Source organism: Balaenoptera borealis, assembly GCF_965194805.1.
Source record: "Balaenoptera borealis genome assembly, chromosome: 2".
Lineage (NCBI taxonomy): Eukaryota > Metazoa > Chordata > Mammalia > Artiodactyla > Balaenopteridae > Balaenoptera > Balaenoptera borealis.
In genome coordinates, this window is record NC_138867.1 from 179656567 (window position 1) to 179682717 (window position 26151).

Sequence of the window (26151 nt, forward strand, 5' to 3'; positions counted from 1 at the left end):
CGGGGAGGGTTCAACCAATAGGAAATGGGCCTGGTTCGAGGGGGCGGGCCTTCAGCCGGAGACGTCATTATAACGCGACTCCCGCGCGTACCTGGAGTGCCAGGAAAATGGTGGTGATGGCGCGCCTCTCGAGGCCCGAGCGACCGGACCTTGTCTTCGTGAGTCCGCGGCGGGCCCGGGGGTGGCCTGCCTGGGGGCACTGGGACTTAGATGCCTCAGGAGATTCGGGCCTGGCCGCCCGGGGTATCTAGGCCAAAGTTATGACGGTCTGAGGGCAGGAGGACCCTTACGGGCCAGAGACCGGATCATGATGTACGGACCAGGCTGGTCAGGAGCAAAGGTCTGGTGCTAGAGCCCAGGTGACCTGAGTAAAGAGCAGGTGGTTGAAGTTCAGGGCCTGGCGTCCTGGGCCTGGGGCGGAAATGGGAGTGGGCGAGAAGGGAGACTCGCGTAGCTCAATCTTGAGAGGCCTGGTGTTTGAAGTAAAGGCATGACGACCAGTCCAGGTCTCTGGTTTCAGTGGTAAAATCTTGGTGTCTTGGGTAACGGTCTAGGTTTGGTCCTGAGCGTTATAGTTTCTGGGATAAGGGCATGGTGTCTGGACCGGGAGAACCCTGGAATCAGAAGTAAAGACCGGGTGATGTGGAGCTGATCAGGCGATGGCCCGTGGAATCCTGAAGAGTCAAAGGCTTGGTGTTTGAAGTTGAAGCCTGGCATCTTCACTAGATTCTTGGTGTCTCGAGTTAAAGGCTAGGCATCTTGTACATACTTTTCTTTTTGAGATAAGGGTCTAGCTTCTAAGTTCTGGGGCAGAGTTGAGCTAGACTCTGGCTAGCGGGGGCCTGAGGTGCCAAACGTCTGGTGTCTGGGAAGAGCCATGTTGTGAGGAGGTGACACTTGACGTCTAGGGCAGAGGCCTGGCGTCGGACCAGGGTCTTGGTGGCAAAAGAGTCTGGTGATCTGGGCCAGAGAGTGGATAGCTTGATTAGGAAGGCCAAACGAGTGATGTCTGGGTGACAGTCTCATATCTGGCCTAGAACGCTATGACCAAGGAGTCTGATGGTCTGGGTCAGATTGTAGGCAGTAGTATTCTGAAGGGTCTGGACCAGATTCCTGGTATCTGGGTGTCTGGTGACCGGGCTCCCGATGGTGGGGAGTGGGATCTGGGACCTGGGGAGGGGTCTGGAGTTTGGAGTGGAGTCGTGCTGCACGCAGGCTCTGAGAACAGGTCTGTCTTCTCCCCGTACCCCGGCCCTGGCAGGAGGAGGAGGACCTCCCCTATGAGGAGGAAATCATGCGGAACCAGTTCTCCGTCAAATGCTGGCTCCGCTACATTGAGTTTAAGCAGGGTGCCCCGAAGCCCAGACTCAATCAGCTGTATGAGCGGGCGCTGAAGCTGCTGCCCTGCAGGTGAGATTGGTTGCAGCTGCCCTGCCTGCCGCAGCCCCACACCCACCCCACCTTATCCAGTCACCCCAGAACTTGCTAGTAGGTCCCACGTGACTGCTATGTGTTGTGTCGCCGAGTATACATCCCCTGATCAGTGAGCACACCTTCCCTGATGTCCCGGCCATTCCCCCATCGCAGAGACTTGTCACCCCTCCCTGGGCCCCTTCTCCCAGCACTTGTCTCGTGGGGCAGAATGAAGGGTCCCGAGGTCCATAAAGCTGACCAATCGCTGTCTGCCCCTCCCCTCTCCCCCCATCCCCCCAGCTACAAACTCTGGTACCGCTACCTGAAGGCGCGCCGGGCACAGGTGAAGCATCGCTGTGTGACCGACCCTGCCTACGAAGATGTCAACAACTGCCACGAGAGGGCCTTTGTGTTCATGCACAAGGTGGGGAGGGGGCCTGGCTGGGCCAGGGGATGAGTGGGGAGGTGGGGCTCAGAGTCCACGGAGGTGGACAGAGCAGGGGGTTGGAGTCCTGTGGCCTCTGTGCACTCAGGGTTGAGCGAGACTTGGTTCCAGGGGGACGGGAGTTCCGGGTCCTGCTGCAATGGACATCTGGTGTCTTCATGGCCTGGTGGTGGTGCTGGCAGCTCAGACCCTGCCTCTCCCCACACCTCCAGATGCCCCGGCTGTGGCTAGATTACTGCCAGTTCCTGATGGACCAGGGACGTGTCACACACACACGCCGCACTTTCGACCGTGCCCTCCGAGCGTTGCCCATCACACAGCACTCTCGTATTTGGCCCTTGTACCTGCGCTTCCTGCGCTCACACCCCCTGCCTGAGACCGCCGTGCGGGGCTACCGGCGCTTCCTCAAGGTAAGCCCCTCAGTGGGCGAGATGGGGCCAGGCTCAGGCAGGTGGGCCAGTTCCCCCAGGTCAAGACTTTCCAGAAACTGGCTCGTTGGGACACTGTCTGCCCTAACAGACAGAATATGGGAACAAGGCTTCTTAAGACAGAGTTTTGTTTGTGAGTTCTGTGTTTAATCTCCAGACAGTTTGCTAGTTACCACATCAAGCATTAAGACAGGTGCCGGGGACAGCGTGGCTAAGACAGTCGCTGCCTCCACGGAGCTTTCAGTCTAACTTTGCAGACAGATGCATGTGACCTGACCACACAAATCAGAGTAAAAGTGCAACCATGGGAGGGCAGGGAATAGGAGATAAACGACTAGGGAAACAGATAACAGGCAGGGCTGAGAGTCGAGGTGCAAATAGCGGGGAGGCATTGTGCAGTTTTCCTGAACTTGTAATGTCTCTTATGCATCGTGAAATGCTTAGCATAGTACTGTTTAGGGGCTTGTGATGAAAGCAAGTCTTGGCCTGTGCAGGCTGGACCACTGATGTCTAAGCTAGACCAGTCAGGACTGAGACTGGACCAGTGGGGCCCAGGCTGGACCAGTCAGGACTGGGGCTGGACCAGTCAGGGCTGGGGCTGAACCAGTGGGGCCCAGGCTGGACCAGTCAGGACTGAGACTGGACCAGTCGGGGCCCAGGCTGGACCAGTCAGGGCTGGGGGTGGACCAGTGAGGCCCAGGCTGGAACAGTGAGGCTCAGGCTGGAACAGTCAGGGCCCAGGCTGGACTAGTGAGGGCTGAGGCTGGACCAGTCAGGGCCCAGAGTGGACCAGTCAGGGCTGGAGCTGGACCAGTGCGGCCCAGGCTGGACAGGTGTGGCTGTGAGTGGGTGTGCGGGGCGAGCTCTTGCCCGGGACAGTGGTGGGCGGCTGACAGAGAACCCAGAGTGGGAGGGGGCACGGTGGCATGGCCCCGTGGCCCCACTGACAGCTGGCGGGTGGGTGGGTGCCCAGCTGAGCCCCGAGAGTGCCGAGGAGTACATCGAGTACCTCAAGTCGAGCGACCGGCTGGACGAGGCCGCACAGCGCCTGGCCACCGTGGTGAACGACGAGCGCTTCGTGTCCAAGGCCGGCAAGTCCAACTACCAGGTGGGCCCAGGGGTGGCGGCTGGGCGGGAGGGCTCGCCCCCTCAGGGACAAGGCTGACGCTCCTTCCCGTGCCTTGCAGCTGTGGCACGAGCTCTGCGACCTCATCTCCCAGAACCCAGACAAGGTGCAGTCTCTCAGTGTGGACGCCATCATCCGCGGGGGCCTCACCCGCTTCACCGACCAACTGGGCAAGCTCTGGTGCTCGCTGGCCGACTACTACATCCGCAGCGGTCACTTCGAGAAGGTGCTTGAGCACGCGGGGCTCCGGGAGCGGGGCGGGGTCTCCCTCCAGCACGTAGTATTGGGGGATGCCTGAGGACACGCGTGTGAGCAGAAAACGCGCACATGGACCGCTTGGGCACACGTGTGCATGTGTACGCCGTGCACATTTGCCTTTCTGAAGGTGGGGAGAGGCAGGCGTCACGGCCCTGCCGGCGAGTGCACCCACCTCAGGCCAGCTAGACCTGGATCTCTCTGCTCTGGCCTTGGACCTGCTTCAGCTTGGGTGGCCTCATTTGCAGAATGAGAGCAACAGTCACTTCCTTGCCTACTGGGACTCAGGCACCGAGCGGGTGTCCGGTGTGAGGGTCCCTCTGAGGCGTTGGTGTTTCTGTCAGTGTCCGTGTTGGCTGTTCTCCTCATCGGGCCATGGAGTGGCGAGCTTGGGGCCGGGCGGGAGCGGGGTGTGGAGCTCTGAGAGGTCCCCAGAGGGGCTGGCTTGGGACTGGCTGGGGAGGGGGTGGGCCGGGGGGAGCAGAGTGAGAGGGAGGGGCTGGAGTCGGGGCTCAGAGGGGGTGGTGAAGGACTGGGAACGGGGAGCCCTGCAGGCTGAGGAGGGGCGGGCTGTGTCCTGCTGCGGGGAGCCGCCAGCCAGCCAGCCGCGAGCAGGACATAGGCCTGACCAGGTGTGTGTCTTACAAAGACCCTTCAGGCTGACACTTTGAGCAGAATGCACAGGCCGAGGCCGGCAGCAGGAGACCGGCCAGGAGGCTGCTGGAGCCAGCGGCCAGGCAGAGGCAGAGGGGCAGGATCAGCCAGGGGCAGGATCAGCCAGGGACGGGGCAGAGTGACGGGCCCGCCCTTGGTGGGGATGCGCCTCGCCCATGCCAGCACTTTCCTTTCATGCTGCCCTTGGGGGTTGGGGGGGGGGTGACTGGGAGAATGTGAGCTGGAGAAGGGGGGTCCGGCAGGCGTGAGGGGTACTTTGTAGCAACGACTGAGCACTCCGTGGCAAGCTGAGGTTAGGGTCCCTGCAGGGTGGCTGGTCTCCTGTTGGGTCTCACTGGGGCCAGACCCTTTGTGCATCTCACTCGAGCCCCACAGTGAGTCTGCATGAGGGGCTGTCACCGTTGGTTTACTGATGAGGAGCCGAGGCCCCCAGCTCACTCTGGCAGAGGAGGGGAGGGGAGCTCTGACCATGGCTGGGCACTGACGGAGCTGGGTGGGCCCAGGGAAGGCCCTGCAGCGGTGCCGATTTGGGACTGGTGCCAAGGGCGGTGCTGCCGGATGCCCTGTGTCCATGCGGTGGGCACACGTGCCCCTCCCCTGCCAGCACTTTCCCCATCCCCACAGGCGCGGGACGTGTACGAGGAGGCCATCCGGACCGTGATGACCGTGCGGGACTTCACCCAGGTGTTCGACAGCTATGCCCAGTTCGAGGAGAGCATGATCGCGGCGAAGATGGAGACTGCCTCGGAGCTGGGGCGGGAGGAGGAGGGTGAGCAGGAGGGGTGGACCGCAGGGGCTGGGGGTGTCCCGAGTGGCTGGGTCAGGGGAGACGTGGGTCTTGGAGTCAGAGGCCAGCAGGGAGGGAGTCTGAATGGGCGGTGCGGGTGGGATGTCGGCAGGTAGCCAGGACTGGGAACACATCTCAGTGGGGCTTGGGCCAGACACTGGCGGGAAGGGAGAGCTGGGTGGACAGCAGGGGTGGGGAGGGGGGCCTGGGCCAGAGCTTGGCCGGGAAGAAGGGCTGGGGGGCATGGTGGGGATTGGAGGGGGTTCCAGAGTAGGCTGGCCCCGGGGCAAGCACGGGGTCAGGGTGGCCCTGGGGCAGCTCAGGGAGGGGGTGCCCGGATGGACAGTGGCGGGGGAGCTGGGGGCTGAAGGGAGAGAGAGCTGAGAGACGGAGGTGGCCAGGGGGCCGTGTGCTGAAGCCTACCCCCCTGCTCCCGGCTTTTCCCACGGGTCCCAGACGACGTGGACCTGGAGCTGCGCCTGGCTCGCTTTGAGCAGCTCATCAGCCGGCGGCCCCTGCTCCTCAACAGCGTCCTGCTGCGCCAGAACCCGCACCACGTGCACGAGTGGCACAAGCGCGTGGCCCTGCACCAGGGCCGCCCGAGGGAGGTACGTGGCGGCCCCGCCCCCAGGGGCATCATCCGCGCCCCGCCCTCCGTCCCCAGGCCCCGCCCTCCCCGACCAGGGCCCCGCCCAGCCTGACCCCACCCCTCCTGCCCAGATCATCAACACGTACACGGAGGCCGTGCAGACTGTGGACCCCTTCAAGGCCACCGGCAAGCCCCACACCCTGTGGGTTGCGTTCGCCAAGTTTTACGAGGACAACGGGCAGCTGGATGACGTGAGTGCCGTGTGTCGCCTGTGCGCGTCGCATGTACTAGTACTTACAGGTCCTCCGCCCCGCGCCCACAGGCGGGGCGGGCGGGCGGGGTCTCAACCTGGCCTCTGCCCGCCCCACAGGCCCGCGTCATCCTGGAGAAAGCCACCAAGGTGAGCTTCAAGCAGGTGGACGACCTGGCCAGCGTGTGGTGCGAGTGTGGCGAGCTGGAGCTGCGGCACGAGAACTACGACCAGGCCTTGCGGCTGCTGCGAGTAAACACAAGCCCGGGATGGGGGGGGTGGGGGAGCCTCAGGGTGTGTGATCTGGTCCTGGACACCCGCCGTGGGTTTCCCCCTGCTGGCACTGCCCGTGCAGAAGGCGACGGCGCTGCCCGCCCGCCGCGCCGAGTACTTCGACGGCTCAGAGCCCGTGCAGAACCGCGTATACAAGTCTCTGAAGGTGTGGTCAATGCTGGCCGACCTGGAGGAGAGCCTCGGCACCTTCCAGGTGAGCTGCCAGGATGGGATGGGGGCGTGGGATGGGACACGCCCCGCGGGGGGCCGCTGACTCCGCCCCCGGGACACGCTCTGACCGGCCCCCTGCCCCACAGTCCACCAAAGCCGTCTATGACCGCATCCTGGACCTGCGCATCGCCACGCCCCAAATCGTCATCAACTACGCCATGTTCCTGGAGGAGCACAAGTACTTTGAAGAGAGCTTCAAGGTGAGGGGGCCCCGGATGGCATTGTCCCCTACCCAGGCTGCCATCACCGCCGATCGGGAGGCTTAAACAACAGAGATGTGTTTTCTCAGTCCTGAAGGTCGGAAGCCCGAGATCAAGGTGTTGGCAGGGCTGGTTTCCTCCGAGGCCCCTCTCATTGGCTTGTAGAGGCTGCCTTCTCACTGTGTCTTCACGTGGACACCTTTTTGTGTGTTTCTGGTGTCCCTCCTGTGCCCAGATCTGCTTTTGTGAGGCTGTCAGTTGTATTGGAATGAAATTTACCCTAATGATCTCATTTTTTTAAAAAAATTTATTTATTTTTGACTGCATCGGGTCTTTGTTGGTTGGCTTGGGCTTTCGCTAGGTGCGGTGAGCGGGGGCTACTCTTCTAGAGCCCGCGGTGCGCGGGCTTCTCATTGCGGTGGCTTCTCTTGTTGCGGAACACGGACTCTAGGCACACGGGCTTCAGTAGTTGTGGCACACGAGCTCAGTAGTTGTGGCTCGCGGGCTCTAGAGCGCAGGCTCAGTAGTCGTGGTGCACGGGCTTAGCTGCTCCGCGGCATGTGGGATCTTCCCGGACCAGGGCTCAAACCCGTGTCCCCTGCTTTGGCAGGCAGATTCTCAACCACTGCGCCACCAGGGAAGTCCTCTCAGTTTAACTTAGTTACTCCTTTAAAGATCTTATCTCAGAACACAGTCTCGTTCTGAGGTACGGGGAGTTAGGGTTTCAACTTGAATTTGGGGGGACACAGGTCAGCCTGTCACAGGCACGGAGTTCTTCCTCTGTGTGTGGGGGTGTCCCTGCCTTGCTGTTCAGGCTACGGGTTGTAGGCACGTGGGGTGTTTTCCACGTGCATGTGTATGTGTGGCGGGGCTTTGCCCCACTGTCTGAGGTTTTCTCGTGTACACGTGGGGACTGTGCACATACATGGACGGGGTGGTCATGCACGCACGCGAGTGCCGCTGCTGCCTGAGTGGCAGGCCCCGCCCCTCTGCCTGGGTGGTGAACCGTCTTCCAGGACACCGGGCCCCAGTGTCTGCCGAGCTGAGGTTCCACGCGCCTCTTCAGCCATAAAGTCACTGACTGATCTCAGTGAGTCCTAGTCCAGCTCTGTCTTTGGGGTCCTTGCAGTCTGTCCAGGGAGACAGGCAGCACACAGACCCTTCTGGCTGCGCTCTGATCACGTGATCACAGGGAGAAGTGGGATGGGGAGGGGTGGGCAGACAAGGGGCCCACTTGCTGAGCCCTAAGGAGTCTCCCCCTGCGGACTCACACGACTCCCCCTCGGGGCAGGCGTACGAGCGCGGCATCTCGCTGTTCAAGTGGCCCAACGTGTCCGACATCTGGAGCACCTACCTGACCAAGTTCATCGCCCGCTACGGGGGCCAGAAGCTGGAGCGGGCACGGGACCTCTTTGAGCAGGCGCTGGATGGCTGCCCTCCCAAATACGCAAAGAGTGAGGAGGGCCAGGCAGGCTCAGTGTGGGGGTGGGGGGGCATCACGGGCCCAGCCACTGACCTCTGACCTCCCCACCCCCACCCCGCCGCATCCTGTCACAGCCCTGTACCTGCTGTACGCGCAGCTGGAGGAGGAGTGGGGCTTGGCCCGGCACGCCATGGCCGTGTACGAGCGCGCCACCAGGGCCGTGGAGCCTGCCCAGCAGTACGACATGTTCAACATCTACATCAAGCGGGCAGCCGAGATCTACGGGGTCACCCACACCCGCAGCATCTATCAGAAGGCCATCGAGGTGCCCGCCGCAGGGGTGGGGGTGGGGAGCTGGGGGTAGGGAGGGGGAAGAAGGGGTCCTGTAGGCGAGGGATCCGAGCGAGCCTGCGCGATGCGTCTGTGGGGAGGCCCGCCCGCCCAGGGGCCGGCCTGGTGTGCTGGGAACCACCAGGGCTCCCTGAGAGGGGCGGCCCCCTCCGCCTCACATCCCACCCTCCCTGATCCCTCCCGACCCCGCCCAGGTGCTGTCAGACGAGCACGCCCGGGAGATGTGCCTGCGGTTCGCGGACATGGAGTGCAAGCTTGGGGAGATCGACCGCGCCCGGGCCATCTACAGCTTCTGCTCGCAGATCTGTGACCCCCGGGTAGGGACGGGTCCCGGGCCCGTGGGTGTGGGAGTCTGCGGCTGAGCCAGCCGGCTCACGTCCCCCGGCCCCGCCCCTCCGCAGACGACCGGGGCCTTCTGGCAGACGTGGAAGGACTTCGAGGTCCGGCACGGCAACGAGGACACCATCCGGGAGATGCTGCGGATCCGCCGCAGCGTGCAGGCCACGTACAACACCCAGGTCAACTTCATGGCCTCCCAGATGCTCAAGGTGTCGGGCAGCGCCACGGGCACTGGTGAGCAGCTGCGGCCCAGTGCGGGTCTCCCGGGTCTGGGAGCATCAGGGTCTCCTCTGCCTTCCGTGCCTCAGGCTGGGAACGCCTCGAGGGCCGGGGCCTCAGGCCCAGGTCGGGGGGCGCCCAGCGGCACCCAGGCCGACGCAGGCACCTAAGGCAGTGGTTGAGGACAGCCTGCCCACGGCATCTGACCCCCACGCTTCCCCCGCAGTGTCCGACCTGGCGCCCGGGCAGAGCGGCATGGACGACATGAAGCTGCTGGAACAGCGGGCCGAGCAGCTGGCGGCTGAGGCCGAGCAGGACCAGCCCTCGCGGGCCCAGAGCAAGATCCTGTTTGTGAGGTGAGGGCGGGGCGGCGGAGCGGGGCTGGGAGCGAGCCAGCTCTTCAGCAGGGGAGGCGTGGGGAGGCTGGGGGGCTGCCGGGCCCAGCTGAGCAGTGTGGCCCCCTCCCCCGGCCGCCTACCTTCCCCAGGAGTGACGCCTCCCGGGAGGAGCTGGCCGAGCTGGCCCAGCAGGCCAACCCGGAGGAGATTGAGCTGGGCGAGGACGAGGACGAGATGGACCTGGAGCCCAACGGTAAGAGGCCGGCTGGCCAGGCGGGGTGGTGGGCGGAGGCGGGGGCAGGACCTCCTCCTGGAAGGTGACCGAGTCCTCCTCGCCTCACCCCCAGAGGTGCGTCTGGAGCAGCAGAGCGTGCCGGCCGCCGTGTTCGGGAGCCTGAAGGAAGACTGACTCCCATCCCCTACCCCCTCCACCGCTCCCCCAGTGAAGCTTGTGTTCGTACGTTCTGGTCTGAGCCTCCTTCCTCCCCGACCTCTCCTACTGCCTAGGTGCCCGTGGGATTGCCAGCTCAGTGCCGCCCTGCCCCCCACCCCACCCCCCAGAGTGGCTGGTGTGGGGAGGTGGGGCAGCTGGGCTCCGGGCCAGGGCACACGCTCCACCCTAACCCCGCAGAGCAGTTCTGGGCTCTGAGAGGCCAGTCTCTGCCGCCTGAGGCCCTGAGCCTGGAGGGGGCCCCTGTCCCCCTCCCTATCAGCAAGTAGAGATACTCAGCCTCCCCACCACTAACCCTTCTTTCCTGGGTGAGGGCACCCCCTCCCCTTGGGCAGAGACGGCTGAGAGCTCCGGAGGCAGGCGGGCCCCAGCCAGCTCTGATCTTAGCGAGGCGCTTCTCTCCCTGGACAGCTGCCAGGAGCCAGACCTCAGCCATGGGCCGTGGCCTAGGTGTGGTCCTTAGTCCTAAGCTCTGGGAAGCCATTAGCGGGCTCTAAGCTAGTAAAGGATTTTAAGCATTCAGGGACTTAATCAGATTTGTGCCCTGAACAGGCCAGGCAGGCTGCTGTGGGGACCGGCTTGTGGCAGGAGGTGACTGGGGGTGCAGTCACGGGGACAGAGAGAGGCGAGCGAGCCAGAGAGGCCCTCGGGAGGAGAATGTGCGGGATCCGGTGGCGTTGGAGAGGCTGAGCTGCAGGGAGACCCGAGCTCTGCCCGGCTCGAGCTTGTGATGTAGCTCCTCCACCTGAGACGCCCAGCGGCCATGCCAAGGCGGCAACCAGACCCTTGGACGTGGAGCTCAGAGGAGGGAAACAGGAACCCCCGGCCCAGAGGTGGTCACGGAGCCTAGAAACGTAGGCAGACAGCTGGAGGAGAGATCACGTTTAGCAGTTGGCCAAGGACCAAATGCCAGGAGGGGCCGATAATAACAGCCGCACTGAGGAGAAAAGTGAAGCGAGCGGGGCGGGGAGGGCTGGCCAGAGGCCTCAGGTGCCCAGAAGTCAGTTAAGAGACAGCTGGGAAGCGGCCATGGGGCCCTGGGGGGCGGGTCGTGTCGAGGGGGCAGAGGAGAGGCTGGAGCAGGTTTAAGAGGGAACGGGAGACAGGGAACAGCCGGCGAGTGTGGGAACCCGTCTCGGGCAGAGATGTCACCGGGCACCCCAGCCAGCCTCGGGGAGACGCCAGCAGTCGAGCTCTCTTTAAATTACTTTATTCGAGAAGGTGGGGAGGACAGACGGGGGACTGAGCTGAGCCCTGAGTCCCTGAACCTCCCAGCTCAGCCCCCACAGTAGGACGGGACCAAAGTTAGGGGGTGGGGACTCCAGCCCCACCCAGGCGAGGTCACGGGGGGACAGACAGGACCCAGGCATACCGACGGACTGTCCTCTGGGCTGTCCCCCAGGAGGGCGGTGGCCAGAGCACACGGGGCCCGGCCTGCGGAGCACCCGGGACGGGGCTATTTGGGGGTGCTGCTGCCCTTCTTGGGAGTGGTGGGCTTCTTGCTCTGCCAGAGGTGCCCCTGGATGGTGAAGGCATCCACGCTCATGGACATGGTCTTGGCGGGGATCTGGGTGAAGCGCTTTCGGTCCGAGTTGTACTTGTAGATGCCCTCCACCATGGCGGGCGTGACCGTCCGGGGGCCGTAGCCCGTCAGCCGCGATAGCTCCTCCGTCTCCCCGGACGGCGTGTACAGGGCCCGGAACTGGCAGCTTGAGTCGCGGAAGAGGATCAGGAAGTGGTTGGCCTTGCTCTTCTCGATCTCCTGGCGGGGGCGGAAGCAGTTAGCCAGGCCAGCAGGGCCCCGGCGACCCACCTGCCGCCATGCCCCAGCCCCGCCCCAGGCCCACCTCGAGAATGCGGTTCTTCTGCGGCTCGTTCACCTTGCCCGCCAGGCAGCAGTGCGACAGGGCGTTGTGGATGATGAACTTGTTGGACTTGGCGCTCGGCTCCTTGTACAGCCGTGGACCTAGGGGGCGGGGCGGTCAGCAGGGACGACGTGGGCCGCCGGTGGGGCCCGGTGCTCACCCCCCGAAGTCCCACCTACCCGTGTACTCAGGCACTGAGGCCGGGGAGGAGGCGTTGCTGCCGTTCTCCCACTCACGTTCTCGGCTGCCAGGCAGGCGGCTTGGGGACATGAGGCTGGATGGAGATGGAGCCCTGCGGGGGGAGGGGTGGGGTGGGGTGCGGTCAGCGGCGGACGAAGCCTCCCAATCAGTATGCGGTGGGACCCGGGAAGGGCGAGCCCAGGACACAGCCGAGCAGGCAGGACGCGTCCACTGACATCATCTGGGCTACCAAGTCCACGCAGGGCCCTCTTCCGGCCCCGGGCACATTGAACACGGGAGCAGAGAGGCACAACCTCGGGTCCCGTCTCTCAGGTGTGCATCCTTGCATCTTTGGTGGCGGATGCACTCCCTCGTGCCCTATCAGCCTATCAGCCTCCTAAGGCACTCACACACACACACACACACACACACACACACACACTCTCTCTCTCTCTCTCTCTCTCTCTCTCTCTCTCTCTCTCTCTCTCTCTCTCTCTCTGAGAGGCCACCTGGGACACAGACGCCTGCCCGCCCAGGCTAAACTCACCGAGACGTGGGCCTCCTCACGCCGAGGTTACCGGGGGCCTCGCTGGCCACGGTGGACAGAGACAGCGTGGACTGGGAGTAGACTTTGCTGAGCCGAGAGCCTGGAGCAGAGGGCGGCGGGTCAGGCCCCCCCGAGTCCCCCCGCCTCCACATTCGCCCAGGGGACCTTAGCTGGGCGGCTGGGGAGGGATGTGCGGTCAGCCCTGTCCAAGACCCTCGCCCTGCGCGGCCTCGCTGGAGAATGACCGCCCCACCTCACCCCACCACGCCAGGCTGTGCGAAGCGGCCCTTCACCTGTTACGCTGTGGAGAGAACCCCAGGCCAGCTCTGCCCACGGCCCTCACCCCGCTGCGGCCCCACATCCCTGTGGAAGCCTTGACCCCTGTGAGCCCACGCTTCGGCCCTGCGGACGTACCCTGCACCGCCCGCCCCACATACCCACGGGGGCCTCACCCAGCAGGCCGCGGGCTGGGCTCCGTGCCAGGGCCGAGTCATCACAGCAACCGGAGCGTGGCCGGGGGGCCCTCCGACCGCCCCGGCCTGGCCCCCCGCTCCCTGTCGCCCGGGGCCGCAGCACCTTGTCGAGGTCGTCCATCAGCTTCAGCTGGGCCCGGCGTTCATACTCGAGCCGTGTGAAGTCCCCCCGCCGGGGGCCCACCTCCTCCTCGGCTGGGGCCCGGCCGGCAGGGGCTACTTCCTCCTGGGCCAGCCTGCAGATTGAGGGGATTGCAGCGGTCAGGCTGTGGGCACGCCAGTGGCAGGGCTCCCCCGGCTGGGCCCAGCCTCACCTGGCAGCCTCCTCCCTCCGCTGCTCCTTCTCGGCCTCCTGCCACTGCTTCCGCCGCCGCGCGTCCTCCACCCGCCGCTGCTGGCGCTCCAGCAGGCTGGCCCTCTTCTGGGCCATCTCGTCCTCGGGCTTGTCTTCATCCTGGGGGCAGGCACCGAGTGTAGCTGGCTGTCCCTCCCCTGGTTCGGCTGGAGTCTGATCTTGTGTCGACCCAGCCTGCCAGCCGCTCACCTGTCCTTGAGTTTTTGTAATTGGTCTGAAGGCACTGGGTGGGCACCTGCTGTGCGCACAGCCCCATGCTGGGTTCTGGGCACACCAAGCGCTTAACCCAGCGAGGAAGGCAATCAGGTATCGCACCAACACTGGTGAACACCAGCAGAGGCTGCTGTCAGTCTACATTGTGGGGAGGGACCTATCCTGGCCTGGGGACACCGAGAGGGGCCTCCCGGAGGAAGCAACCTCGGAGAAGGATGATGAGGACTGAACTGGGTAGGGGTGAGCGGTGAGGAGAGCATTCTGGGCAGCGCGAATAGCAAGTGCAAAGGCCCTGAGGCCAGAACAAGCCTAGCAGGTGTGGAACAGCAGGGAGGCCAGTGTGGCTGGGATGCAGAGCTGGGGAGGATGCCATAGGATGAGGTCAGGGGCGAGCAGAGCCTACGGCCATGGGAAAGACTTTTATTCTAAGAGCAAAGAGGAGCTACAGAAGGGTTTTAAATAAGGGGGTGACAAGGTCCAATTTACATTTTAAATAAATCTTGCTGACCGCTCAGTTGAAAATGGCCAGGGATTGGTGTGTGGTGAGGGGTGGGCAGTGGAGACCAATCAGGACGTGACTGCAGGTGTCCAGGTAAGAGGTGGTGGCCCAGGCTGGGGATGCCAACAGGAAGAAGAGTGATTGGATACGGAAGAGTCAGGAAGGGGAGCCGGTAGGGGATGAAGGAGGGAGCAGGAGGGAGGGGATGCCATAGAGGACCCTAGCCCCATCTGTCTGTATACCCACTCCTGTCCATCTGTCCGTCACCCACCCATCCATCCATCCGCCCACCCCTGTCCAACTGTCTACTACCTGCTCTCCCTCTGTCTATCCACCCACCCCATCTATGTGTCCATCTGGACATACACACCTTGTCTGTCTGCCAGCCGCCGCCTGGCTAACCACCCATCCACCTCTGTTCCCCCACCAGCTCCATCTGTTGGTCCATCCACTGGGAAAGCCCTATCCATGCGTCCACCTGTCTAGCCACCTGCCCACCCATCCACACCCCCCATCCCTGACCATCCATCCATCCACCCACGGCCCCTCCCCCACCTGCTCAGGTGACTCTCACCTTATAGAAGAATCCCAGCCCGGTCCGGGGCTCTCCCTCTGAAGACGCCTCCTCTTCTAAGGAATCCTCAGCACCAGGGGGGCTCCCGTCTCCCTCATCCTCAGCCGTGGGCTCTTCCAGGCTGCTCAGCGGGATCTCGACGAGGCCAGGCCGGGCCGCAGGCTCCTCGGGAGGCGGCCCCTCCGCCAGAAGGATAGAGGAGCGCGTCTGCATGGGCACCTGGCTCGGCGAGAACTTGCGCAGGTGGGGGAGGCTGTCCACATCGTGGGGAGGCGTGAGCACCCTCGTCAGGGGCGCCAGCCGCAGCTCCGCGGGCCGCGCGTGCTTCGGGCTCCGGGGTGTGGGGCTGGGGCCAGGCCCGGGGCTGCGCCGGGCAGCTGCAGCGCGCCGGGCGGGGCTGGGGGACGCGGCTTTGGGGCCCGTCGTGGGACCAGGGATGAGCCACGCGGCGGGAGGCGGGGCGGGCCCGGAGGGCTCTGGCGGAGCCAGGAGCCGCTGCTGCTGGTCCGTGAGCCTCTGCATGTCCCGCTGCAGCGAGCTCAGCGCTGCACTCAGCTTGCTGACCGCCCGGTTATACTCCCCCAGCCCTTCGGGGGGCGCTGGGCCCAGTTCCGGCGAGAAGGTCACTGCCTTCGGCCGTGGCGACGGCTCACCCTGGCCCTCGCCTGCCGGCCGCTCCCCACCAGGGGCCAGGCCCGGCTCCGCCTCTGCCTCCCCGCCGGCCTCCCGCGGCTGCACCTGCAGGAACGCGCTCTTGCCCAGTCGCTGGCGGTGCTTGGCAAAGATGGCCTCGATCCGTCGCTTCTGAGCCTCTATGGCCCGGCGTTTCTCCTCTAGCCGGGCTCCAAGCTCACTCATCTCCGAGCTCAGGGCCTCTGGTGCCACTGGGGTGGCTGCCGGGGACCCTGCCTCAGCCTCGGCCTTCACCAGCTGCTTCTTGCGTTCAGCAAAGCTGGTCATCTTCACTTCAGAGTTGCTGGCCACTGGGGACGAAGCCGCCACCTTCGGGGAGCCCTCAGACAGGGCTGGTGGTTTCGATACCTCCCCTGCTGGGCAGGGAGACGGTTTCGAGAGGCCCTCGGGGTGGGGCGAGTAGGTGGGTGCTTTGGTGGGCCCCTCGGGTGGGTAGGGGGAAGCCAGTGGCAGTTTGGAGGCCCCCTCGGGAGAGTGGAGGTAGAAGCTGCCGTCGGCAGCCCCATCCGGGAGCAGCCGGGGCTCGGCACTGTGGATGATCTGCAGGGCCTCCTCGATGGTAGGCAGGTCGCCAGTCTCCGGGGGTGGTTGGGTGGGGGTCCGGGCTGGCACGGAGCGTGGGGGACCCAGGCTGTCTGAGCTGACGGAGCGGAGCAGGACGGGGTCTCCCATGACAACATCCACGTCGCTGTCCAGGCCAAAGGGAGTGCTGAACGACACGGCCTGGGAAAGGGGACGGCTGGGCGGCCGGAGGGAGGGGTCAGCCCCTGGGACAAGCCTGGGCCCCACCCGCTCCACTGCCCGGGCCCTTGCGATGCGCTCACCTGAGCTGACGGTTCCAGGCTTTGCCGAGGGCCTCCACGTGGGACATGGACGGGGAGGACTTCAGTGAGCCTGGGGAGGGGCAGTGAGTGGTCACTCAGTGCTCACTCTGGGGGGTCACTGGGGACCCTGGGTGGCGTCAGCCACGGGTTGTCAGTGGGTGAGTCGCTGATGGGTCATTATGCGGATGGATAACTGTGGGTGGTGTCACTAGGGGGTCCTGTGGAGCCACTGGGGAGGTCACTGTGGGGGCCAATGAGTGTCACCAAGGAGTCATTCAGGTGCCAGAGGGACCCAATGGAGGGGTCTAGAGGGACAACATGAGGTCAGCTGGGGTGGTCTTTGGATGGGGGTCTCCAGTGACAAGCCATCTCCCTGCCCTCACCTGTGGATCCTCGGAGTGGGGACTGGGGGCTGCCGTGCGACAGGAGTGGATGGCGGAAGTTGAAGACAGGAGAACTGCCAAGAGATGCGCATCAGCCGAGGGGCCCCCTCTCCCCCTCCCTCGCCCCTCCTGGGAGTGGAGACCAGATCATCTCCCTTCCCCGTCCCCGCAGCAGGAGGAGCCCATTGTGGCTGTGTAGTCTCAACCCAACAGGGGAGTGGTACCTGCTGCCGCTGTTGTTCTGAGGTGGGGAGGCCTCCGTGGCCCTGTGGGAGGCAGCTGCAGCACAGAGCAGAGGGTCAGGCAGGGCTTGGCCTCCCCCGCCCCCATGCCCCCCGGACCCAGGGTCGGGCCTCACCATGACCATCAGGCAGATCCTTGACCTGCACGAAGTCGGGTTTCAGCACCTCAAAGCACATGAACAGCTCCGCTAGCAGCACCATCAGGTTGATCTGGAGGTGGAAAGCAGGGTCAGCCAACCTGGCGCACGGCCCCCGACACACCCCCCCTCGGCCCACAGGGCCCCGAGATGGCCTTACCTTGAGGGGCGGTGGGACATAAAGCAGGTCCTCGAGAGAGAGCGGGCAGCCCCGAGGAAGGCGGGAGGCGCAGAAATCCTGCACCAGCTGGAGGTTGTACAGGCTGTCCGCCACAGACATGGGGTCCTTGAGGCACACCTCTGTAAGGACAGGATGCCTGCGTCCCCAGCTCTAAGGGAAGGAGGATGGGGCCCCGGGGAAGCGGGGGCCCAGCAGCCAACATGCACAGAGGACCTCTGACGAGCCAGGCTAGGCCCCCTTCACAAGGTGTGCACCGTGACAGGCTGTTCCTCAGGCCTTTGCATCTGCTGTTCCCACCACCTGGAGTGCTACTCCCCCAAGAACTCAACTCAGAAAGCTAATCCTGACTACCCAGTGCCCTTCAGAGCACCTAACATCCGGAACATTCCTCTTGAACTTATTGTCTTTCTCTCCCAACTAGGATGTGAGCCGCCTGAGGTCAGGAACGTGTCTGTATTGTTCTGGCTGGGTCTCTGGCACCTAAAACAGGATCTGGCAGTTTGTACTCTATCAGTATTTGCTGCAGGAGTGAATTGAATAAAGCGCAGAGAGGTTTAGACACTTGTGCAAGGTCACACAGCTCATTACGGGAAGAGAGAGGTTCAAACCCAGGTCTGCCAGTTCTGGGAGCTGCACTTATAATCACTGCACTACTCTGGGGACAGACGCCAATGCCTGGGTGCCAGGCTTGCAAGGACGGGGTCTGGCTCAGGCGCATTCACTCACCCTCGAGTCGCAAGAGCTGGGGACAATAGCAGTGGATCGTGGCGGCCAGCGCAGCCCCACTTGCCAGGTCCTGGAGGCTGGTCACGGTCGGAAAGCAGGGGGCGCGTCGGGCCACGGCGCGGTCCTTGCGATATCGGATCTGTGGGTGGGAGCCGGGTCAGGTCAGAGGTCAAGCTGGCCCCCCCCAGGTCAGCAGTCATGCAGGCTGGGCGGGGAGGCCTGGGGTTTCCGCCACGAGGGGGCGTGAAGCCGGGGGTCCCAGAGCCAGAGTGGGGGGGCCAGCCTGGAGCAGGGGAAGGGTAGCAGCAAGAGGCAGAGGAGGTGTCTGCGAGCAGCCAGGCCAGCAGCGGGGGCTGGGGACAGGGACTCCTGGGACCCTGGGGTGGGGGATACGTTACCATGGGGGGTTTGCTCCCCGACTCCTTCAAACAGAAGGCAATTGCGTGCTGGGGGGAGAGGAGCAGCTGTCAGCGGGGCGGGAGGGGTGCTGACTTGCTGGGCCCCCAAGCACACCTCCGGCGGGGGAGGAGACAGCCCTGACCCCTGTCCTGAGCCCTGGCCATCCAGCTCCCTGACTGCGCCCTGGCTGGCTTTGGGGACCCCAGCTCCTCCCAGCCAGGAGGGACCCCACAGAGCAGCCACTCATGCAGGGAATCCTCTCCCCCCAACAAAAGACCCAGGTCCCAGCTGGGGGAGGGGATGCAGAGGAAGCAGGAAGGCAGGAGAGGAACCCCCAACCCAGGCCCTAGTGTGGGGGGAAGGAGGCCCTGAAGTGAGCAAAGGCAGGGATTTCAGCCCAAAACCTACCCCCGCCACTTGCAGTGGTCACTTTCCCCTTGTTGCACTTCAGGGATGGACACCCCACTGCCCCCAAAACTGAGACCAGGGAGCTGTCCTTAGGGAAGCTGGAGTCTCAGTTAGGAATGTTCTTCTACCCTCTTTTGGGTTTGAGGATCTTTCTCTTGGCTAGAGGGGTCTTCTCCATGTGCCCTGCCTGTTGGGGTCAAGATCCATGTGTCTGACGGTCTGGGGTCCTCCCTCTCCCCACCTTGGCTCAAGTGGACAAGCCTCTTGATTACTGGGAGGTGAGTCATGTACGGGGGAGAAGTCTGTCCTTTCAGGAACAGCAGAGATTCCCCCCTTCCCTTGGTTCCCAAAGGGTTTCTCTCTGTCCCCCCAGGGCTGGGGTTCTACTTCCTTTGCTCATATCTGGGGAGAGATAGGAGAGGGAGCAGGACAGGCAGGCAGAAACAGACACACAGACCGACAGCGACAAGCGGGGCAGGCAGACGGGGCGGAGAAACAGCCCCACTTACAGGAACCAGCTTCCAGTACCAGCGTGTGGGACACTGATGCCAGAGAGGCAGAGAGGAGAGTGGCAGGGGTGGCAGAGGGGAGAGGGCAGAGAGAGAGAGAGAGTCACCTCCAGCACCCCCAGTGCAGGAACGGCCTCGAGGCACAGCTCCAACCTGCCCACCCAGCCCTCGAGGGTCCGCCCTTCCTTCCTTCCTTCCATCCATCGCCCCAGGCTCACCGAAGTCTGCGCTGGGGCCACCCCATCGGCAGGGGCCGTGGGAGATGCTCTCTGGGCAGCTTCCTGCTCCGTCTTCTCCTGCAGCCGCCGGATGGTCTGGGGAGCAGGGAGAGGTCAGTTCCAGTCACTGGGTGATCCTGGCCCCCGCCAGCCCACCTTGGCCCAAGCCCCACCTACCGTGTCCACCCAGAAAAGGAGCTTGTGCTCCAAGCTGGCCAGGGCCAAGGGACCAGGCAGTGTCTTTGTCCACTCAAAGGCGAAGGCAGACATGAGGGCATCAATGACAGCGAGGTGGGCTCCCTGTGGAGGCAAGAGCTGAAGGGTGAGACCAGAGCGCCTCCCAGGGAGAAGAAAGAGGAAGAACCTGGCGGTGGGAGGGGCTCGAAGTGGGAGGGGCTTGGGAGGCAGTCCAAGCTTTGAGGTTACAAACTAGGCCTTAGGGATCTGGTGGGCCGGGTAGGCAAGTCCTCAGGAGCCAGAGTTAGCGCCTTTTGGGAGGCGCCAGGCTTGGTAGGAGGAGCCTGGCCTGGTGGGAGCAGCCATGAGGGGAGGAGCCAGGCCTGGTGGGCGGGACCTAACGAGGTAGGGGCGTGGCCTACCATGAGGATAGGCTGGTGCCTCAGGTCGGCCTCCTGCACCGGGCGCTCGGGCAGCGCGGGCACCATGCCCCTCCGCGCCAGCAGGGCCAGTAGCGCAGAGGGGCTGGGGGGCGTCTCGAGCTGCGGCAGCGCCTGGCGCCAGGCCCGGCAGTAGAGCTCAGCCGAGAGCAGCAGCCGCGTCACCGGGGGCTTCACGTGCTCCTGCGCATACTGGTCGGTGTAGAAGGGCTCCCACAGCTCCGAGGGCACATGCTCTGCCGGGGCGAGGAGGGGGAGGTGGATCATGGCGGGTCAGGGCCACCGGACATAAGCCCTCCGCATACATACAATTACATGGACCCAATTAAAGGGAGGGGGTCGTTGCGGGTGTGGACCAGGGAGGATGGAACCGGGACGGGAGAATAAGGCACCTGGGCTGAGACACGAGGCGCAGGTGTGGGGGAGTTTGCCAGAGGAAGGGGTGACGGTATTCCAGGCAGGGGGTCTGCATACAAAGGCGAGGAGGTGGGAGAGAGCACGTGCCTCGGGGAGATGGCGGGCTCTCGGACCCGGAGGAGAGGCGGCGGAGGCCAGATGGGCGGGGTCTTGTAGCCACCCCTCTCGCCCTCACCTAAGGACTGCACGACAATGGACAATGTGACTTAATCGATCTCCCTGGGTGCCCTACACCACCCCAACGGACTCGCTTTGCCTTAAGGCAACCCTAGGAAGAAGCAGCCAGGGCACACGTGGTAACTCCGCTTTACAGATGAGGAAACCTAGGCACCAAGAAGGCCACACAGCTCTGGACTGGGATTCAAACCCAGGCCTTAAGCAGGGGGTGGGATGAGCTGTGGAGTCGGGGGGCTGGCTGGCAGGGCATGCCATGGGGGAGGGGGACAGACTGCAGACACTTTGTGGGGGGGTGAATGGCCTGAACTTGGTGACTGAAGGGGAGGGGGGGAGAGGCACCCAGGGCCCCATTGGGAGTGAGGGGGAAGAGAGACAGAGGGAGGCGGAAGGCAAGGGAAAGAGGGTGGTGGCTGAGATGGGGGTACAGGAGGGGCTGGGGCTGAGGCAGCCACAGAAACCCTGAAACAGAGGCAGCGTAGGAAGAGGCTTGAGGAAGCCCCATGTGGAGGGAGGAGGGGTGGCAGAGCCCCAACCAAGTGGGACCCAAGGGTGGGGAGGAGAAAGGTCAGAATAAGCCACCAGGAAGATCTGGGAGGTAGACAGGAGGCAACAGAGGCCAACGCGTTTGGATGTGCCCTTATGGGTCTTCCAGGGAGGCCCCAGCTCATCCCAATCAGAGCTGCTGCTTTGTATACTGGGGTTCTGCGTGTGTTTGAAAGGATGGGAGGGGGCAGGATTCTACTGCTTAAAAACATTTGAACGTGTCGTACCAGGCCTTCCTCAGGTGCCTGAATTCACAGCGATGCTCTCCAGAGGCCCCTGCCCTCACCTACAAGGACCCAGGCACCCTGGCTTTCAGCCCCTCCCTGCCGCCCCCCGCTCTTTTCCTACCCCCTAAACTCACACTTGACCTTCCTACTTAATACCCAAACCCTGTGTAGAGTTGGGCCATCTCTCTGCCCCTTGAAAGAAGAGTTCTCCAGACCTAGAGATTATCATATTATGTGAAGTCAGTCAAAGACAAACATAATATGATATCACTTATATGTGGAATCTAAAAAAAATGATACAAATGAACTTATTTACAAAACAGAAATAGACCCACAGACATCGAAAACAAACTTAGGGTTACCAAAAATGATGGGCGGGGGAGATAAATCAGGAGTTTGGGATTAACATATACACACTACCATATATAAAACAGGTAAACAACAAGGACCTACTGTATAGCACAGGGAACTATACTCATTATCTTGTAATAACCTATACTGGAAAAGAATCTGAAAAAGAATACATATATGTATAACTGAATCACTTTGCTGTACCCTTGAAACTAACACAACATTGTAAATTAACTACACTTCAATTAAAAAAAAAAAAAGTTCTCCAGGTTTTCTTTCTTTCCACCCTACGCCCGTCCCAACCTCCCTGATCTGCCCTTGCCCTCCTAGCTCCCGGCCTCCCCAAGGCCAGCAGTGGCCTTCCAACGCCCACTATCTTGCCTGGGCTCTCTGCCGAGTACCTCCTTCTTCCGGAAAACTTCCTCCCCCTGGCATCTTTTTCTCTCTCTCCCACCACTCAAGCCAGGCCACCTCCTGACATGCCTCTTTGATGCTGGGCTCCCAACAGCTCTGTCTGAGCAGCCCTGTCAATGGACTTGCCCCCGCTACTATGATGGCTTCCACGGCCATCTGAGCACTGCCACCTGCCGAAACCCATCGCCCATCATGCTCAGCGTCTTACTCCAAACGTGCTCCCTCTCTCTGTTCCCATCACAGCGAGAGATCACCATCTCTCCTTCTCTCCGCCCCCCCTCCCCGCTCCAACATCCAATCAGTCATCTGGTTTCAGCTCCTGGCATCCCCTGAAGCCAAACCCTCCTCCTCCTCTCTCCAGCTCCCGGTTGCTTCCTGCTCCCATCGGCAAAATTAAAGTTTCTTTCCTGCAGGGCTTGTCAGGGCCTTGAAGATGACAACTTGAGCTAGAGCTACCGATAGCTAATGTTTATCAAGTCCTTCCTTACTTTACACCAGTCTGTCTCCACCTCGGCACACTTGGCATTTGGGGCTGGATAATTTTGTGTTTAGTGGGGCTGAGGTGTGGGGAATTGGGGCGGGGGGGGGGGGTGGTGCTGTCCTGTGCATTGTTAAGATGTTTAGCAGAATCCCTGGTCTCTCCTCACTAGATGCCAAGAGCACTGTCCTCTCAAGTAGCAACAACCAGAAATGTCTCCAGACACTGCCAAATGTCCCTTAAGTGACAAACTCATCTTTGGCTGAGGACCACCGCTCTATATTATAAAGTGCTCTATTGAGCATTTACTGTACAGCAGTCCTGTCCGATAGGAATAGAATGTGAGCCACACAGGAAGTTTAAAATTTTCTAGTCGCTACGTTAAAAAAGTAGCAACAAGTAACATTAACTTAGTAATATACTTCACCCAATATATATCCAAACTATCATCATTTCAACACGTCATCAACATAAAAACATTATTAACGAGATATTTCACTTTCTTTTTTTTTTTGGAAGACACAAAGTCTTCCAAAGCCACTGTGTATTTTACATTTACAGCACCTCACAATTCAGACAGGCCACACGTTGCTCGTGGCTACCACACTGGACAGCACAGCTAAAGCGCAGCTAGCCCTTGGACCACCACCACCACCGCCTTGTGTGCATTTGCTCATTGCATTATTCCGAGACTTATTCTTATCTGTTGTACAGGCCCAGAGAGCTAAGATGACTTGGCCAAGATCACAGAGCTAGTAAGGGGCAGAGCCGATGGGACCCTAGTTCCCTAAGCATCACCTGGAGGTTCTGGCGGCCTAAGGGACTGCATGTGGTGTTTCCCAAACTTGCATAAAGATGCCACCCTTCCTTATCTCTGAGCTTGAGTTCTGTGGCGCCCACTAGCCTGCATTCCTGCCCAGCCTCTTCACGCCTGTACCCTGGGGCCATCAGAACTACCCCTTCCCCCAGCCGTTATTCCCCCGGGGCAACTGCGTATCTGATCTCACCTGGTCAGTCCCCAAACACCTTCCATGGCTCCCCAGGGCCTTCAGATTCCCCACCCAATGCCTGAGAGGCCCTCATCACTTGCACCAGACTCCCTCATCTCCCTGGCCACTCCTGGCCACCACCGGGACCTGTACACTCTTCTCGGAGAACTCGCTGTTGGTCTCCTCCCCCTGGCAAACTCCTACACACCCTTCAAGGTTCAAATGCTCCCTCCTCTTGGGAGCCTTCCTTTCTCCTCCTTTCTCCTGGAAGATTTCAGGGATTTCCTCCCCCAGCCTGCTCGCTGGAAGGCCCGCAGCACGCCTCGACATTAACTGGACATCACCGACTTTATCACTCCAAGCAGCAATGATCTGGTTTCAAGTCTCATCCCCCTCTCTCCATCCTGAGCGCCCAGCACTGGCCTGGCACCCAACAGGCATCAGTAAAGAGTCCCAGAGTTCAGGAACCAAGCAGGGCTCTGCTCCCCACTTCCCGCTCAGAGCCTGGGGTCCCACCTTCCTCAGTCCCCCTCTGTTTAGAGAATGTGGGTGGGGGACAGATGCAACGTGAACTTCGGGGAGGATGTCACACAACGCAGGGGAGCTGGGTCAGTGAGAACAGAACCGGGTGAGTCAGGGCATCCCCCAGGGACCTGACTTTTCTTTCTGGGAAATGGAATAGTCATTTCTCTTCTGTCCCCTGACCAGATGATGAATAATATTATCATTAATAAAAATACCACTGGTCGCGGCAGCAGGAATAGCAACAACCACTTAGTATGTACTGTGTGCCAGAAACAGAATAATCCTGTGCTCAGTCTCCCTCACCTTGTGAAAGAAGGAACTGGGACCCCAATCACCCCAGCACTGCCCTGGCACTTAGTGGGTGCCCCGCAGACATTTGTGAAATGGATAACAAAGTGAACAAATGCCTTCTTTTATAGAGGACTAAACAGAAGCTTAGAGAATTGGGTTAATTCGTCCACATTCTGGTGGAGCGTGGGACTCAAAGCCAATTCTGATTCTCAAAGTTGAGTCCTCTGTGGCCTCATAACCTGGGATGCGAGGGGCTGGGGCAGACCTGGGTCTCTCCCCGCCAACCATCCCCCCACCCCCCACCCCCTTTCTCAAGCAGATCCTTGGGGGTAGGTGAGCCCCAGAGTGGGCCCTGCTTGGGAGGGTGCAGGGAAAGAGACTGGGAGAAAGACAGGCTCAGGCGGAACCAGGAGACGGACAGCTGTCACCAAGACCCACACCCAGAACAGGTTGATCTGGGAAGGCCACTGAAGGGAGGATGGGCTGTGTTCAGCTGGTGCCAAGATCAGTGGGCAGGACCAGTGGGAGGGCAGGGCGTCCCCCCAGAAGGCCCAGACCTTAATTAATTAACTCGTCTTCCCCACGGCCAGGCCCTGACTCTCAGCTCTGGCATGAGGCCATTACTGAGCCTTCCCTGGGCCGCAAATCCTAGGGACCCATTCGCATCCTCCCCGGTGGGATGGCCTGAGTTCTTCACACACGTGGACCGGGGGGAGGAAGTGGGAGAAGGCCCTGCACCTGGGCCCCCACCCCCGGCGATCTTGGATAAGCCATTTCCCTTCTGCTGGGCTCGCCCGCCTCCTAAGCAAAATGGGGCAATAAGTCACAGCTGCCAGCCGCCGGCCGGGGCCGTGGAGGCGAAACAGGGGCTTCCCGCTCCCCTCACAGCCCGCAGAGCAGGCAGGGCCGACGCGGGGTGTGCGTCCGGGCTGGACGGGGGCGGGGGTCCTCGCGGGCGCGCACGATGTGAGTGTGTAAAGGGGGGGAGGGCGGCCAGGCGAGGCCCGCAGTGAGAGACACCACTCGGCCCGCACACCCTGCCCGGGTCACCTGGGGGCCGGGACGCCCGGGTCCCGGCGCGGAGCTGGGCCGCCGGCCCCACCCCCACCGCGCTCCCGCAGCCGGCCGGGCAAAGTCCACCGCCGGGGCCGAGCAGGAAGCCCAGAGGCCCGGCGCGCAGGGGCCCGGGCCCGGGGACCCCCGGCGACCGGCGCTATTGTTCCCACGGCCCCGGCCTCCCCGGCGCGGCGCCCCGCCCACCGCACCTGCCGCCCCCTCTCCCCCGGCCTGGTACCTGCACCCCCGAACGCGGCCCGCAGCACCCACGCCAAGCTGGCCGCCGCCTTGGCCCGCGAGAAATCGTACTGGTCCAGCGATTTGATCTCGGGCACCAGGAAGGTCCTCCGCAGCGGCCCGGGCCCGGGGGGCGCCGCCTCCACCATGGCGGCGCCGGGGCTGCGGGCACCGGCTCTGCGCTCGCTCCGGCTGAGCTGGGCTGGGCTGCGCCGCGCTAGCACCCGGGCCGGGCCCGCCGTCACCACCACCGTCACCGCCGCGGCCGCAGGCGAGCCAGGTGCGGCCGCTCGCGCTCGCGACGCTGCGTCGGCCCCGCCCCGGGGCGGAGCCCAGGTGCGCCCCGCCCCCGGGCCTGGCCCCCGACCCTGTCCCCTCGCCTCTGCCGGCCCCTCGCCGCCGCAGGGTGGGGCGGGCCCAGACTGCGGTGGTGGCGGGGCAGGCTGCGGAGGAGTGTGTGTGCGCGCGCGCGCCTGTGTGTGCGCGCGCGCGCCGGGGAGGATGAGGGACCCTCTGCTTGCGGGTGTGTGTGCCTGCCGAAGTGTTTCCTTAGATGTGAGCGTGAGCTTGTCATCCCCGGCCTGGAGGCAGCGCGCGTGCGTGTGCACCT

General features: G+C 62.7%; 2 protein-coding genes across 9 annotated transcripts; one reads left to right on the forward strand and one right to left on the reverse strand.

Annotated features, from left to right (window-relative positions):
* The first annotated feature begins 15 nt into the window (after positions 1-15).
* Positions 16-9802, forward strand: XAB2 (XPA binding protein 2). Its single transcript, XM_082379831.1, has 19 exons — positions 16-158; positions 1262-1410; positions 1714-1837; positions 2071-2268; positions 3260-3394; positions 3474-3638; positions 4967-5111; positions 5586-5737; positions 5850-5969; positions 6089-6220; positions 6324-6455; positions 6559-6672; positions 7964-8126; positions 8230-8420; positions 8641-8763; positions 8848-9019; positions 9231-9360; positions 9492-9595; positions 9690-9802. The coding sequence occupies exons 1-19, from the start codon at positions 108-110 to the stop codon at positions 9749-9751; spliced, it is 2562 nt and encodes an 853-aa protein (XP_082235957.1). The 5' UTR covers positions 16-107; the 3' UTR covers positions 9752-9802.
* Positions 9803-10987: 1185 nt separating this feature from the next.
* Positions 10988-25828, reverse strand: CAMSAP3 (calmodulin regulated spectrin associated protein family member 3). Of its 8 annotated transcripts, none has more exons than XM_082379815.1 (19): positions 25543-25828; positions 19819-20072; positions 19397-19519; positions 19220-19315; positions 19002-19034; positions 18084-18131; positions 17686-17824; positions 16939-17078; positions 16758-16851; positions 16624-16678; positions 16400-16473; positions 16017-16086; positions 14500-15880; positions 13173-13402; positions 12838-13094; positions 12386-12485; positions 11838-11950; positions 11641-11759; positions 10988-11555 (listed from the first exon to the last, which is right to left on the reverse strand). In XM_082379815.1, the coding sequence occupies exons 1-19, from the start codon at positions 25688-25690 to the stop codon at positions 11250-11252; spliced, it is 3780 nt and encodes a 1259-aa protein (XP_082235941.1). In that variant the 5' UTR covers positions 25691-25828; the 3' UTR covers positions 10988-11249. The 8 variants fall into 8 exon arrangements, with proteins under 8 accessions (XP_082235941.1, XP_082235938.1, XP_082235943.1 ...); XM_082379812.1 differs by having other exon boundaries at positions 14500-15931; positions 25543-25827; XM_082379817.1 differs by having other exon boundaries at positions 13173-13312; positions 14500-15931; positions 25543-25824.
* Between the last annotated feature and the right edge of the window lie 323 nt (positions 25829-26151).

What these genes read in the sequence shown, in the direction of transcription:
- CAMSAP3 (XM_082379812.1), bottom strand. Translation starts at nt 25,690, where the DNA reads ATGGTGGAGGCGGCGCCCCCCGGGCCCGGGCCGCTGCGGAGGACCTTC. An exon ending in ATGTCCCACCGCCCCTCAAG is followed by an intron (nt 16,852 to 16,938) that starts GTAAGGCCATCT and finishes TTCCACCTCCAG; the next exon opens with ATCAACCTGATGGTGCTGCT. An exon ending in GGCTGGGATTCTTCTATAAG is followed by an intron (nt 13,403 to 14,499) that starts GTGAGAGTCACC and finishes ACTCAAGGACAG; the next exon opens with GTGAGCGGCTGGCAGGCTGG.
- XAB2 (XM_082379831.1), top strand. Translation starts at nt 108, where the DNA reads ATGGTGGTGATGGCGCGCCTCTCGAGGCCCGAGCGACCGGACCTTGTC. An exon ending in GCTGGGGCGGGAGGAGGAGG is followed by an intron (nt 5,112 to 5,585) that starts GTGAGCAGGAGG and finishes CACGGGTCCCAG; the next exon opens with ACGACGTGGACCTGGAGCTG. An exon ending in TCTATCAGAAGGCCATCGAG is followed by an intron (nt 8,421 to 8,640) that starts GTGCCCGCCGCA and finishes GACCCCGCCCAG; the next exon opens with GTGCTGTCAGACGAGCACGC.